General features: G+C 39.9%; 1 protein-coding gene across 3 annotated transcripts in view; it reads right to left on the reverse strand.

Annotated features, from left to right (window-relative positions):
- LOC102310833 (huntingtin-interacting protein 1-related protein) overlaps positions 1-14,089 on the reverse strand; it is a 19,285-nt gene that overhangs the window by 726 nt on the left and 4,470 nt on the right. Inside the window, exons 6-32 of one of the 3 annotated variants that reach the window (XM_042228734.1) lie at positions 13,507-13,583; positions 13,362-13,423; positions 12,332-12,472; positions 12,176-12,233; positions 11,906-11,981; positions 11,669-11,809; positions 11,453-11,575; positions 10,925-11,108; positions 10,744-10,832; positions 10,377-10,493; positions 10,177-10,278; positions 9,062-9,256; positions 8,027-8,137; positions 7,715-7,909; positions 7,481-7,628; positions 6,765-6,851; positions 6,573-6,680; positions 6,344-6,480; positions 5,960-6,070; positions 5,727-5,785; positions 5,597-5,627; positions 5,446-5,508; positions 4,754-4,854; positions 4,541-4,646; positions 1,103-1,226; positions 589-650; positions 65-349 (exon numbers count right to left, since the gene is read on the reverse strand). In XM_042228734.1, the coding sequence (XP_042084668.1) occupies positions 65-349; positions 589-650; positions 1,103-1,226; positions 4,541-4,646; positions 4,754-4,854; positions 5,446-5,508; positions 5,597-5,627; positions 5,727-5,785; positions 5,960-6,070; positions 6,344-6,480; positions 6,573-6,680; positions 6,765-6,851; positions 7,481-7,628; positions 7,715-7,909; positions 8,027-8,137; positions 9,062-9,256; positions 10,177-10,278; positions 10,377-10,493; positions 10,744-10,832; positions 10,925-11,108; positions 11,453-11,575; positions 11,669-11,809; positions 11,906-11,981; positions 12,176-12,233; positions 12,332-12,472; positions 13,362-13,423; positions 13,507-13,583 (3,093 nt within the window). Of the gene's footprint in view, positions 1-10; positions 350-588; positions 651-1,102; positions 1,227-4,540; positions 4,647-4,753; positions 4,855-5,445; positions 5,509-5,596; positions 5,628-5,726; positions 5,786-5,959; positions 6,071-6,343; positions 6,481-6,572; positions 6,681-6,764; positions 6,852-7,480; positions 7,629-7,714; positions 7,910-8,026; positions 8,138-9,061; positions 9,257-10,176; positions 10,279-10,376; positions 10,494-10,743; positions 10,833-10,924; positions 11,109-11,452; positions 11,576-11,668; positions 11,810-11,905; positions 11,982-12,175; positions 12,234-12,331; positions 12,473-13,361; positions 13,424-13,506; positions 13,584-14,089 lie in introns of all 3 variants that reach the window. The other 2 variants (XM_042228733.1, XM_005946322.2) reach the window with 2 other exon arrangements.

Below are 14,089 nucleotides of genomic sequence, written 5' to 3' on the forward strand. Positions count from 1 at the left end.
AAGGCGTGTAGGTCTGAGAAGGCGTGTAGGTCTGAGAAGGCGTGTAGGTCTGAGAAGGCGTGTAGGTCTGAGAAGGCGTGTAAGACTGTGGCAGAGAGGAGGACTGTGTTTGATTCGATGCAAAGGGATTTGATTGTGAAAAACCTGGGGTGTTTGAATAAGGTTGTGTCTGTGCAAAGGACTGGGGCACTGCAGTGGAGTCAAGCAGAGCAGGTGGTGGCGGTGGTGGGAAGCTATCAACTCCATCCCCTTCATCCCCTGACACACCAAGCTCGTAATGCCTCTTCCTCAGTTCCCCCAAGCGTACTCGCTCCTGTTCCAGCTGGCTCTCCAGCTGCAGCACCTTAACCTGAAAGATTCAAAGAGCACAAGATCTGGCAATGGCTTCCAGACGTCTAAAAACCCAATGACCTAGTCTAAGATCCAAAACTGTCATTGCATGTTTTTAACTACATTGATTTCACATAGTCACAATACTGTTTCTTTAAAAGGTGGCTTAACTTGTCTTATACATGATCCAGAACAACAAGCAAGTTGCACATAAGGACAAACAATTAAACAATCCATTCAGAGACATGTTAGTCTGACCTGAGCTTCCATTTCTTCTTTTTTAAGCTTGATCAGAGACATGCCGGAGAAGTCCATCAAGCCTGTAAAGGCAACAATATCAGCTGGAGTGTCAAAGCTGCATCATAGAATAATCAGCCAATTTCATGGTTACTTTAAGCATTTAAACATTTTGATTAGTCTGGTTGATTTTATGCTAAACTGCTGCTGATCAAACTGACTAATGAGATAGATGAACAAAAAACCCTCACAAGCCTTAAAGCTGTAGGCTAACTCAGCTATGCTATGCTCAGTGGTAGACAGGTTGGCTCGCTGTTTAACACAGTTAAGTATTAAGCAGCAGAAAGTGTCAGAAATAAGAGGCCAAAAAAGGGGCTAAAGTAAGTGTTAAACTTACACTCACCAAGTTGTATAGATTTATTGTTTGCTTACATGTATGCTGCCATTTTTAGCCAAAACTATGCTGTTATTATAAAGGGTTACTAAAAATGTGAAGCATCAGCTATTTTCTTGCAATATGAGCTTCTCCTCTCACCGTGGTCAGAGATCTGCTGCTGCCCATGTTTGGTGGAGGTGACGACCACAGCAGCCATGTCATTTACATGCCTTGAGGCCTGCTGCAGCGTATTCAGCTTCTTGTTGTTGCGGTCAGCTTTTACCTGGAATGAGTAGCAGTAAGTTTGTTTTCCATAAGGACAGTTTTTCACTATGTGGTGCATGTATGGGCACAGAGCAGGCACATTTCAAAGGATGTAACTGGGTGACCAGGTGGTTCTAAGTAGTTACATAAAGTCACAGAGCTGTATGCATGTTTTGTCTTTGTTCTAGGTTTTAATGTAATAATGGCTATTTCTACCTCTTTGAGACTCAGTCACTGAAGTGAAGTTTCCCTTTAAACCTGAAAGGCTTAAAAGGGAAACTTCACTTCATAAAAAAACATATCTTTTGGTTTCATTGAGAAATCAAATTTGGAAAGTAACCGGCAACTTCCACTGTCACATAAAAGCAAAAAGGCTAAGAAGAATTAAATTCCTTCCAAAATGTAGCAAAGCAACAATCATCAATGCGCAACTGTGCAATTTTCACGGGACAATAGTGAATCTGTTTCATTCCATGGTGTACTTGCTTGAAAAAAGAAAAGAAAAAGAAAAAACAAAACATCAAACATCACTTCATATTTGTATTTATAGAAAACAAATAGAAAGGCAATTGTACATTTTAGTAGCTTCACCATAATGCAAAAACAGCTTTCTGTTCATTCAGCTATAAAGATTGAGAAGAACATTCAGTAATGACAATTTTGAGTAACGCATCTGTGTGTATAATAATTTCAGAGAAAACCTGTAGCTATAAGGTACTTGAGGATGGTTTGGACAGAGTTAAAGATGTAGTGAAGAGTGACCTATTGACCCCCGAACATTCATCTGAAGGTGTAAAAAGAACTGTTACTAAACATTGGCATATTTAACCTAGTACCTTAAAATAGCCTTTAATAGATCTCTTTTGTTAAGAAATTTGCTAAAACCAGAGAGATATGAATGAATGAAGGGTGGAACACCAAGGAATGCTGTGGATACTTTTTTCCTTTATTTTCATGCTTGGTATGATGTTCTTTCCCTTGAATGTAGAGCATTGCACACATTCTTTTATCACCTTTATGTTTTATGTTTCTAACATTGTGCTTAATGACACTGTTGTCGATTGGCATTTGGAGCCCATTTGGCATATATGTATGCCACTATCAGCTGCTTTAACTTGCACTGACAACAGTTTATTGCTGATACATGTCCAATTCGTTTTGCCCTTTGATAAATATAGTGAAGTGTTTGTTTGTTGTCAAGTGTTTGTTCACCTGGTAGTTTAAACCACATTTCCGTGGAGGCATTTTAGCCCACTCCTCTTGTTTTAGCCACACTGGAGAGTTTTTGTGCGTGAACATCATGTTTACAATCATGCCAAAGGAACTCTGTTGTATTTAAATTCTGATAATCCATGTTTCTCCTTCAGTGGATCATATGATCCAGCTCACTTTTGTTGTTTGTTAAAAAAACGAAAAACAAAAACTGGATAGCCTCACTCTTGTCCAGGTATAGACCAAATATAGGTTATCAGTACTTTAACTGTGATGCAGGTGGCGCCAAAATTCAGACAAAAGAAAAAATCCTTAATTAATTATATTAAGTTTGATAGTAACAGCTAGTAACTTATAGTCCACAAATATGTTATTATATCAGTATCAATAAATTCATTTTATCCACGACCATGTTTACCTCACCTACTTTGACATGACATGTATGCAACAATTCAAGTTGAAAATACTGAGAAGTTTTTCTAATATTGAAGAGGCTAATTCATATATAACTGAAGTAACTGTACTCTGCTCTATAAAACATCTTAGAAACATGGTGTCTATCTAGATTGTTCTTGGAGTCATTTTTGACCTGGATATATCCTTCAAAATGCATATTAAACAAATATGTAGAAGGAGTTCATGCATTTATTACTTCCAGGTTGGACTACTGTAATTCATTATTATCAGGTTGTTCTAAAAACTCCCAGAAAAGCCTTCAGTTGACCCAGAAAAGAGAAAAGTGACAGGGACTAGAAAGAGGAAACATTTCTGCCATTTTGGCTTCTCTTCATTGGCTCCCTGTTAAATCCAGATTGAGAGCTTCACTCTCAGACTGCTGGTATTCCTGTGGTTCCTTGGATATTTAAAAGTAGAAGGGGAGGTAAATCCTTCAGCTTTCAGGCCCCTCTTCTGTGGAACCAGCTCCTTTGATCCATTTCATCTCAGTAAATCAATAGTTGGTTGGGACTAGGTTTCACAGTGGATTAATAATGGATTGCATTTATATAGCGCTTTTCGAGACCCTCAAAGCACTTTACAATTCCACTATTCATTCACTCTCACATTCACACACTGCTGGAGGCAAGCTACAGATCTAGCCACAGCTGCTCTGGGGCAGACTGACAGAAGCGAGGCTGCCATATCGCGCCATCGGCCCCTCTGGCCATCACCAGTAGGCGGTAGGTGAAGTGTCTTGCCCAAGGACACAACGACCGAGACTGTCCGACCCGGGGCTCGAACCGACAACCTTCCGATTAAAAGACCAACTGCCAACTCTTGAGCCATGATCGCTCCAATTCACCTAAAACCTTGGCTGATTGCGACCCACACCCATTTTCACTCATTGGCTCATGTGATTAGGTAGAGGATCAACAGGGGGTCCCTGACCCTCTTGGGGACACTCCCATAGGGCTTAAAATCAGGGACTCCACCAATTGCTGCAGTGAACTTGGGTTTATGTGACTAGATGCTTTATAGCATAAATTGGTCCAACAGATGAATATGAGTGAGACTGGTCATGTTTGATAGACACCATAGCTGAGAAGGTTTAATTTCTGTGGTAGGAGTACAAGCATAAGATGTGGTTGCAGGTGAGGGATTAAGTGTTAAAGCTTCCTGTGCACATTCCCACTTACATGCAACTTCCAGAGCTTGAAGCAGTAGATAGAAACCAGCAACAAGGAGTTACATTGCTGGCTCACCAGTGTTAGGGAATGCATCTGACACCAGCCTTATAAGTTCTGCAGCATATGCTCCTCCTAGATGACCTTCACACACATTAGGCTTAAATGACTTTTTCAAGCTAGATTTTGGTAGTTTTTTCCCCCTTAATAAATAAAATCATTATTTAAAACTGGATTTTGTATTTACTTGGTTTATCTTTACCCAATATTAACATTTGTTTGATAAACTGAAACATGTAATTGGGAAAATATGCAAAAACACAAGAAATCAGGCAGAGGGCAAATGTGTTTTCACAGTATTGTTAATTTAACAGAGGAGTGATGGTACTTTTTTTTTTTTTTTTAATTCCACATTTCTTCAAGATTCGAGAGCCTGAACATGACTTTGTATGTTGATACCTAACAAACCAACACGAATATGTTTGACATAAGTTTGTACCTTGGAAGCAGCAACTAGCTGAGCAGTGCTTGCAGCAATCTCATGTGAACAGGCGATGAGCTCCTCATATGTGCCTTTTTCACCCACAACCCGGTCAGCTGAGTCCCTAAACATGAAAGTAAACCATCCATTTACAGTTTTATTTATTATTTACAAATTGTATTGTTCAGAATATCAATCAGTAAGTGGGTTTTGATAAATTTCTGAACTTACAGCAGCTGTGTGGCCCCCCAGCCCACAGCTTTGGAAGCAGAGATGAGTCCTTCGGTCCAGCGAGAGTTTTTGGCATAGAATTCAGTAACAGTTGCTGCACCCTGACAGCACAAATGGAACAAATGGGTCACTCAATAAAACACCAACTGCAGATTCTGCTTCTTGCTCATTGCCAAAATTTAGCAAAATGCTAAAACACTGGATATATTGAAATTTATAGGTAAGACTGTTAGTTGTTCAAATGGTATCACAATGGAGAAGATAATTGGAGCCTCTCTTTCCTCCATCACAGACACTATTCGCACCCACTCAGCATTGTGGAAGACCCCACGGACCCCTCACACACACACTCTGCTGCCTTTTGGCAAGTGTTACCAGAACATTCAGGGCCTCACTGCCAGACTGCGAAACAGTTTCTTCCCCCAAGCCATCAGACTGTTGAACACTCAGAGACTGGACTGACACACACACACACGTCTGTAAGCCCCACTCACACACAATTTTGCTCGAGAGCTTTTAGCTCTAAAAAGGCCACTTTTACATGTTAATGTGAAGAAGAATAAGGTAATAATAATAAAGGATAATCATGATTTTTCCCACATTTTTTCCATTCTGCATCGTGTTTGATGAATAAAAAGACAGAATGTCTGAACTTGTCCTGGAATTTTATCTTTAGGGTGACATCAACTTACCCTTCCTCCTTCCACAATGTCTTTCTGTAGGTCAGTAGCAGCAGTCACCAGCATGTGAACAGCCTGGAGAGAAGAGAGGGCACCACAGTAAATACAGGAAACAAGAGTTAACTAAAGTTCAAAATTATTTGAATATTGCCCACTTTCTTACCTTCATCAGGTCTGAGCAGGATCCCAGGATACTGTGATGAAGCAAACACACAGATTGTAAGTAAGAGAGGAGGAAAATAACCACCACAGAAATAAATAATTTTATGATGATTCTTTAGGATTTTTCTTACTTCTGATTGACCTCCAGTTTGACACCAGTATTGTCTTTCTTTGCCTGACTCAGTATTTCCTATGAAAAAAAAAAAAAGAAAGAACAGATGTCTATGTGAGATAAATGATAGAAATATAATTCAGAGAACAGTAGCTTTGCGTAGACAGGTCATAGTAGAGAATGCTTATTTTTGATATATCAAAAAGATCTTATATATATATATTTTATAAATTATCTGATGTTTGTTCTTACATCCATTCGCAAGACAGCCTCTTCAATGGCGGAAGATGTGGCGAGCATCTCTTTGTCCACCATGCTTCCTAGTTCTTCTTTTAGCACATCATGCCCTTTCGGACGCAAATCCTAAACAAGAGTCACACAGTTACAGCAAACATGAGTCTCAGTAGCGAGTATTGAGAGGTCAAGTTCAGGATCTTTGGAAACCTGCAAAAAAGTTGGCACTTTTCTTGCCATTATCTCAATAACATGGAAACATGGTCATGGAGGGAGCAGTTCACTGCTCGCCCACCCTCATTTTCAATTTTACACATGCACACTTGACAATTTCTCTCTCTCACACTCATACATACACACAATACTGTCTTGTTAATTGGTTAAATATAAATTCAGTCCCACCTGTCCTACAGCGAGGATGCGTTGAACAGTATAGCGTATTGCAGACGGGTCTGCTCGCTGTAAACTCGCCTGAATCTTCAAATCCTTCAAGAAGTGAAGGCAGTGATTGGCACAGTCCCGACAGCTGTCAGTCAGATCTGTATGAGTCCAACACACAGCATTCAACTTTCTGTGTAGAAAATATTTAGCAAGTGTTACGACAGTTACAACAACTATGTACGTTTCTTACAGTTCGCCTGGTCGACAGGGGCTGAGTGAGATGTTGCCGATCCGTTAACAATTGTGTCAGCAGCAAGGTGGGAAAACTGTGTGACTGCTCTTAGCAAACCACTGGCATCTAGACAGAACAGGGAAGGATTAAACAAACTAATCAGTTGATGTACCTGACTTGAACTGAACAAACCCACAATTCCCAACGTACCATTACTGTTTCCCAGATAGGCCAAGTGGCTCTGCTGCATTTTGTCAATAGAATTCAAGGTGATTTCCGCTCGGTTCACCAAATAATCTGTCAAACACAAAGAACTGATCAAAAACAAACTGTATGGAAAAGCAAAATGGCAAGGTCTGAGGATTAAAGATTTTTGGTTACCATGTTAATTTATTGTATAAAGTTTTGTGTAGCAGTGCTGAAGTAACAACTTATAGTTTTCCATCATGATGAATCCTTAAATGTGTGTGTAGACTGAATCTTTATTTTCAGTGGAGGGTTTTTTTTGCCATGTCTTTCCATATCATAATGTGCACATCTGCTTTTGCCTCCATTAAAATCTGTGTTGAAGATTGCTGTTGCTATTGAATGCTATGAGTTATATGAAGAACTTCAGTCATCTCTGAAATTTAAAAGGCATCAGCCATGTGTTTACTTTCTTCGTGTGTTTCCTCAAACAGATGAACCAATGTCAATATTTATTAATGTCTTAGAATAGAGGTTTGCTGATTTTATTCAGTTTGTTTTGTTTTTGTATTAAAATGCCTATTCTATGGCTTTTCTTTGGTTATATAATGTACTGCACACTTTTCAAACACATGGGCAACTGAATGCAAATAAATAAAAAGCTTCCGTCCTTAAAATTTTTTTTAAAAACTCTTTTTAAAGGGATTTTCTTTGAGGAGGGAAAATAATAGTGATTTTACCAGGAGAGCTGATGCAGCGGACATGTATAGGGTCATCCAGTTTGGCCACAGCGTCCAGTATGATGCCCTCAGCTTCCACCACTGCACACTGTAGCAGACAAAACTGCTCCTCCTGCAGCTTCTGGGCTAGCTGACTTTCACGAGAAGCCTGATTTATCACACACACATACACACGAAGTTAATAATTAGTCAGTTATAAAGTCTTAAAATAGAGTGACAAACAGAAAACTGGACCTGTTGCTGTAACTGGGCATGTAAGCCTCCCAGTTCCATGCTGCTCCTCTGCCTCTCCTGCTCTAGAGAGGACTGTTGAAGATGAGTTTGTTGTCTGAGGGTTTTCAGCTCAGCCTCCTGTTCCCGCATCATACGCAGCAACCCCTCCTTTTCCACCTGCAGCCCTGCCAGTGTGTTGTTTAGCTGGGTACCACTCTGAGAAACAGATTTTAAAAACGTTTTTCCTTTACAAATAAGTCTTATCTTATAATCTTCAAGGCTTGTAGATGCTAGAAAATACGTTTACAGCAGTTTTGATCTAAATGTTCTGACCATTTCTTTGCTTTGCAGGATGTTGTTTGCTTGTGTCAGTTCTGCTCGTGTGGATTCCAAATCTCGCTTGAGCCTGTCAATTTCCAACTTCTGTGCTGCATTTATGGCAAGCTACAGGAAACACAGAAGACACACAAAAGCAGACAGAATTATATTATACAACAAGTTTAGGGGCACTTTTGTGGCAATTATAAATGCTTCCAGTACAGCAAAGAAAAACACAATCATCAATGAGGCAAATAAAGTAAAAGTAAACACAAGACAGAGCTGTGTTTGATAAGGAAGTAAAAAGAAAGATGGGCCTAAGTGGTTCAAGGCTGAACAACCAATATCATGACAAAGGTCAGGCAGTCCTTTTACACGCAGTGTTACAGATGTTGTACAGAGGCTATAGGAGGGAGACAATATGTGGAATAGAAATCTGGTTCTGAGGCTTTTAATCTTAGCTTTAAAAGTCTGACAGTGTTACAGGACTGTCATGCCAAGTTAATGGAGCACTCAACCAGTTTGGAAAGTTCATTTAAAGATCACTAACATGGCTTGATACCTGGATATTTATAGCTCTAAGGAGTAAGTATGATTTTATAATGTAGTTTAACATAAAGAGGTTAAAACTGAATTGATATTTGAACATGTCTTAAACGAAGCTACTGAGCCAATTCAATTTTATTGTATTTATATAGCACCAAATCACAATAAAAGTTGCATAGTGCTTTGAACTGTAATGTAAAGACCCTACAATATTACAGAGAAAACACATAAGCAAAGCGTTACAGATATCAAAATACCAAAGTGTGGACATTTTTTGCAATGCCTGAAGACGAAATCTTTCCATTCATCCTCTGCTACTTATTCAATTCAGTGTTGTGGTTGGGTACCTAACCTAGCTGTCACAGGGCAAGAGGAGGGATAAACCCTGGATAGGTTGGCAGTCTATTCCTGAGCTAATACATTATTGATATATTAATATCATTAGCCCTGTGAAAGACCATGTTGTATTTCACTCTGGACCTTTTAGTGATGCGTGTTTCAGACCTGCTGCTGTAGCTGAGCTCTCAGATCCTCCAGCTCTCGGTTGGTCCTGTCTCTCTCCAAGTCCAGGGAGCTCTGCTGCAGTTGTGCCTGTTGTCTCAGAGTGGTAAGCTCTGCATCTTTTTCTCTTGCAGAGCGTAGCAGCACTTCCCGCTCAGCCTGCAGAGCTGTCAAACTGCTGCTCACCTGAGATCCCTCCTAAAGAAACACAAAGACATCTTGAGAACTCATACTCATATGAGAACTCAATGCCCAATGTGTTTTTGGCATTGGTTATCAGGCACCAAGATGCTTTCAACACTCTAGAGCCTATCCCAGGTACTATAGGATGAGTCTGAGAAGTATGTGAGGATGGGATATATGCGACGACAGATAGTAGTTAGGTGTGTGGTAGATGTTAAAGATGGGTTCAAGATGGAGGCAAGACTACATGAGGGATTGGCTCTGAGCCCCTTATTGTTTGCAATGGTGATGGACAGGTTAACAGATGAGGTCAAGCAGGAGTAAAGGTGAAGCTGCAATGAGCAATAGTGATGGTAGATGAATTTTTTATAACTGGGGTCAACAATTCACATAAACAGACAAGCACAAGAGAGGGAAGAAGAGACTGCAGGCAGGGTGGAGACAAATGTCAGGGACAATTAGTGACAGAAGGATAGCAAAAGTCCGGAGGACAAGCTAGAGGTAGAAAAGTTAAAGATGTTACGTTTTTCATTAGGGGTAAAGAGGATGGACAGGATTAGAATTACTATATCAGAGAAATTAGTACATTGAGTTCGACCATTATGAAGACAAAGTTAGGGAGGCAAGGCTGAGATGGTTTGGATATATGCAAAGGAGGGCTAGAAGCTATATTGGAGAAAGGTTGTTAACTTTAGAGCTGCCAGGCAGGAGGAAAAGAGGAAGGACCACTGCAAAGGATTCGTGGATGTAGTGAAGGAGGACATGCAGAGGGTTGGTGTGTCAGAGAAGGATGCTTGGAACAGGTTGAGATGGAGGCAGATGGCCAGCTCTGGCAACCCCTGAAAGGAGCAGCTGAAAGAACAACAAGGGTTTTCCCAAAAGTCTAAAAATAGATGTGTTCTGCCATGAAATCTGTGGTCATATTATAGTCTTACCTTCTCTTTACTCTCCAGAGTACTGCGCAAGGTGGCAAGCTCTGCTCTTTGCTCCAGCAGTTCTTGGTTCAGGCGGTCCACCTCCATCTGCTGCTGATTCATCTGATCAGGACGAAAAAAGAAAAAGAAAGAAAGAAAAGATCAATAGTGACAACAGCTTTTGTTCATCAACACAAAACTATGTCTGATGCAGGTCTTACCACATTGCTTTTCTCCCGTCGTAGATTTTCCAGCTCAGTTTCTAGCTGATATTTAGCCCTCTGCAAATCATCGTGCTCTTGTTTGGTGCTTGACATAATCTTCACCGTTTCTGTATTCTGCACATGATTAAAATACATTCCATAATAACTAAGAAGGTAAAGGTACCTCAGCTTGCTACAAAAATGAGAAACACAGGAAAACAGCAGGATGGGGTCTGTAAGAAGGTAACAAAATTCAACTATCACCATCTCCAATTATCTCTATCATTAATTGAGTTGAACAATGTGGTTCAACGTTCTAATTTCAATTTTTAAAAGGCGACAGCTAAGGAAGTTAAATATAAACATAAAAGAAACTGCAATTTACCTTCTTCATTAGGTCAGCATGGCTGCTAACCAGCTCTGCATGTCTCTCTTTAAGTTGAGTGAAACGAAGCTCTGCTGCTTGAGCTCTGCCTGTGTAGTTAGGAAGAAGATGCACCTTTTTACTCAGTTTTAGCTCTTTTTGTATTGCTAATTCAGCTGCATGCTCACATCTGAACTCTCACCATCTGCCTCCTTGAATCCAATCTGTGCCCCGATGTTAGCCACATTAGCGCTTCGTAAAGCCTCCACTTCCATGCGCAGGTGTTCGTTTTCAACCATTGCCATCTGCTTGTGGGTGCGCTGCTCCTCGACCTCAGCCTGCAGTCGGTTCACTTGACTCTTTAACTCTGTTACACACCTCTGAGCCTGGGGAAGGAAGAAGAAACTTACAATTATTGACAAGGACTTCTTGTCTTGCTGTTTTGGTTAATTTGTGAACAACACAGAAACAAACACATTTTACAATTACAAGCTGTAAATGAGACATTTGAACATAAACTTGGTAATGTTTCAATATGACTTTCAATATACAAGTCCTAATGAATGCACAATGATCACAATGTATCAATATCACCAATCACAAAGCAGAGGATGCTACAGTTAGCATCCTCTTAGCCATCATATAGAAGGACCATGGCTGACTGCATAGAGGAAGGGTTTTCAGATTTACGTGACCAGCCACTCCAACACTGTCATCTTATCCCATTTACCTCATTCTTGAAGATCTGTAATTCTGGTTTCAGAACATCTAGCTCTCTCTTCAGACTGTCATTTTCCATTTCTCTCTGCTCCACTGAAGAATCAGGGGTTCTCATTTGGTTGAGCAGATAGTACTGGTTTGATAAAAAGCTACATATCAGCACTGACACCACACAAAGCTGGTGGAATTTCAAAGTACCATATCTTCTGACAACTATGTACCATACCTGTGGCATTTGAGAAGCTTCTCTAAACTCTGGTTGTGGCTCCACATCCTCCTCCTCCTCATGATGCTCCTCATTTGGCGTCACTACTACTGGTTTTTTGTACTCAGCCAAGGCAGCGGCTCGGAGGAAGTTTGGAGGAGCCTGAGGGGCAATGATACAATTAACATACACAAAAGGCACAAAAACAGAAGGAGCAAAGCACGTAAATGTTAAAAAAAAGAAATCTGTGGCACTTACATCTGGGAGATCTGGGATCTGGATGAAAGTTTTAAAGAACTCCATTTCTCTGGCTTTGTCAAAGAACTGTGTGAGGCTACAGAAAAAAAATAACAGTCAGTGTCAGACCTCTTCTTTTAAGGTCACTGTCATTCTTTGTCGTTTTCAGATTTTTATTTACATGTTTTTCATTGTAATGGAAATTAGGTTTTAGCTACCACTTAAACAGCAAATGTATTTTACTTTGTTCCTGTTAAATAGATTAGTGAGTTTCTCTAATAAATAATTCACCTCATAAACAGATCACGGAACCGGTCTCTGTGTCCAAGAAGAACATCTGGAGAAATGCCTGTGACGAAAAGGTTATGATTGATTTAAGGCATTTTTTAAATAATGCTGACTATCTCATGATTTATTTTAATAAATAAATATTTGTTTTTCACTCACGGCTGTGAAGCTTAAACAACAATCGCACACAGAAGTGATAGAGAAAGCTGCAGTCCTGTATGAGAGGTATGAGTGGGATCAGTCTGCACTGCCCAGCTGGAGTTGTAGATTTGGCCTGGTTGGCCTCCACCTGGCGAAATACTATTTGGCATTAAAGCCAAATTAGGGAATTTGATTAGTGGTTTTTAACTTGCTGAAGAACAGAATGAACACTAATGTGTTGGTTCAAACTATCTATTTTTTAGGTAAACTACGGCGTATTATTTCAAGGAATCTCCAGTAGGCGTGGTGCAGAAAACACGACACACTACAGTAATGTACAACATTTGCAGTACAACTTGTACAAAATGCTGCAGCCCTCCTTTTGACTCTTGTGAAGAGACACCAACATATTACTCCAGTGCCTGCTTCCCTTCATTGGCTTCCAGCGAGTTTTAGAATTAAATTTAAAATCTTACTTTTGACTTATAAAGCGCTAAATGGCCAGGCACCAGACTATTTGTCTGACCTTTTGCAGCTTTATACGCCCTCTAGAGCCCTTTGATCAAGTGATCATATACTCCTTATCTTACACAAGTCTAGGATGGTTCATAGAGGGGATCGGCGTTTGTGGTTGTGCCGCAGAAAATGTGGAACGATCTACCTCTCCAGAAAGCACTTCTGGATGGATGCAAACTGCATTTCGTTGCCCTGTACCTGTGCATGTGCAATGACAATAAAGTTGAATTCTATTCTATTCTATTCTCTCCACATTAGAAAGGCCCCAACTGTCACTCTTTTAAATCCCATCTTAAAACATATTTTTTCCACTTTGGCTTTTGATACTGCACGAGAGTTACCAATTCTTTTTATCCTAATTTTCTTAGCTGTTGTTGATGTTAATGTCACTGCTTAATTATTACTTTGTACAGCACTTTGGTCAACTCTCTGTTGTTATTAAATGTGCTTTATAAATAGAATTAATGTCAGAAAGTATTGAGCGACTGATCAGACAGACAGACAGATATAATGACCCTCCTAACGGACTAACCTGTGTCAGCCATCTTGAGTCCAGCATCCAGGTAATCCAACAGCTCCTGTGTCATATCCAGCCTACAATATAAAACATTTAACAAGAAATATTCAAGCAGAACTGAAACACATTACCTGTGCTTAAAAAAAAGTGGACGACTTACACTTTGTTCATGTCACTTCCTGCTTCCTTCTCCAAAGTCTCATCACTGGCCTCCAGGTTGCCTGGGATAACCTTGTGCTGTAAAAAAAAGGAAAAGAAAAAAAAAAGTCATATTATGCTACTTAACTAAAACAACTGATTAAGGAACCCTTTCCTTTAGCACATGGATGTTAGCTGCCTACAGACAAGAAAGCCTGTATTGTACTAATTAAAGGTTTTCTAAAAATTCTGTACAATTGTCTTTAATTGCCAGAAATGTTTAACCTTTATTTATGAGAGAGTAAAACTGTTAATACACTTCTTTTGGAAGTGTTTCCAGGATTATGATGGGCACACAAAGAAAGCTCTGTTTGGTTAGGATCTGAGGCCTTTAACTAAGGCTAATAGAAGCAGTGAAGGCAAAGTGTGTCCAAACTTTTGACTGATACAGTACATGCTCGTGTTTTTCCTCCTTTTTTCACGCTTAACTGACTGCCATTTGGATTAGCCGCTTTTTATGTTTTTTGAAATGTTAAAGGTATATGGTATGGTCCGTATATGGTAAGGTATATGAGCAGTTCAATTTAAGTACAACTGTACTTACA

This window comes from Haplochromis burtoni, unplaced genomic scaffold, assembly GCF_018398535.1.
Source record: "Haplochromis burtoni strain Fernald_Lab_line unplaced genomic scaffold, NCSU_Asbu1 Contig_344, whole genome shotgun sequence".
Taxonomy (NCBI): Eukaryota; Metazoa; Chordata; class Actinopteri; order Cichliformes; family Cichlidae; genus Haplochromis; species Haplochromis burtoni.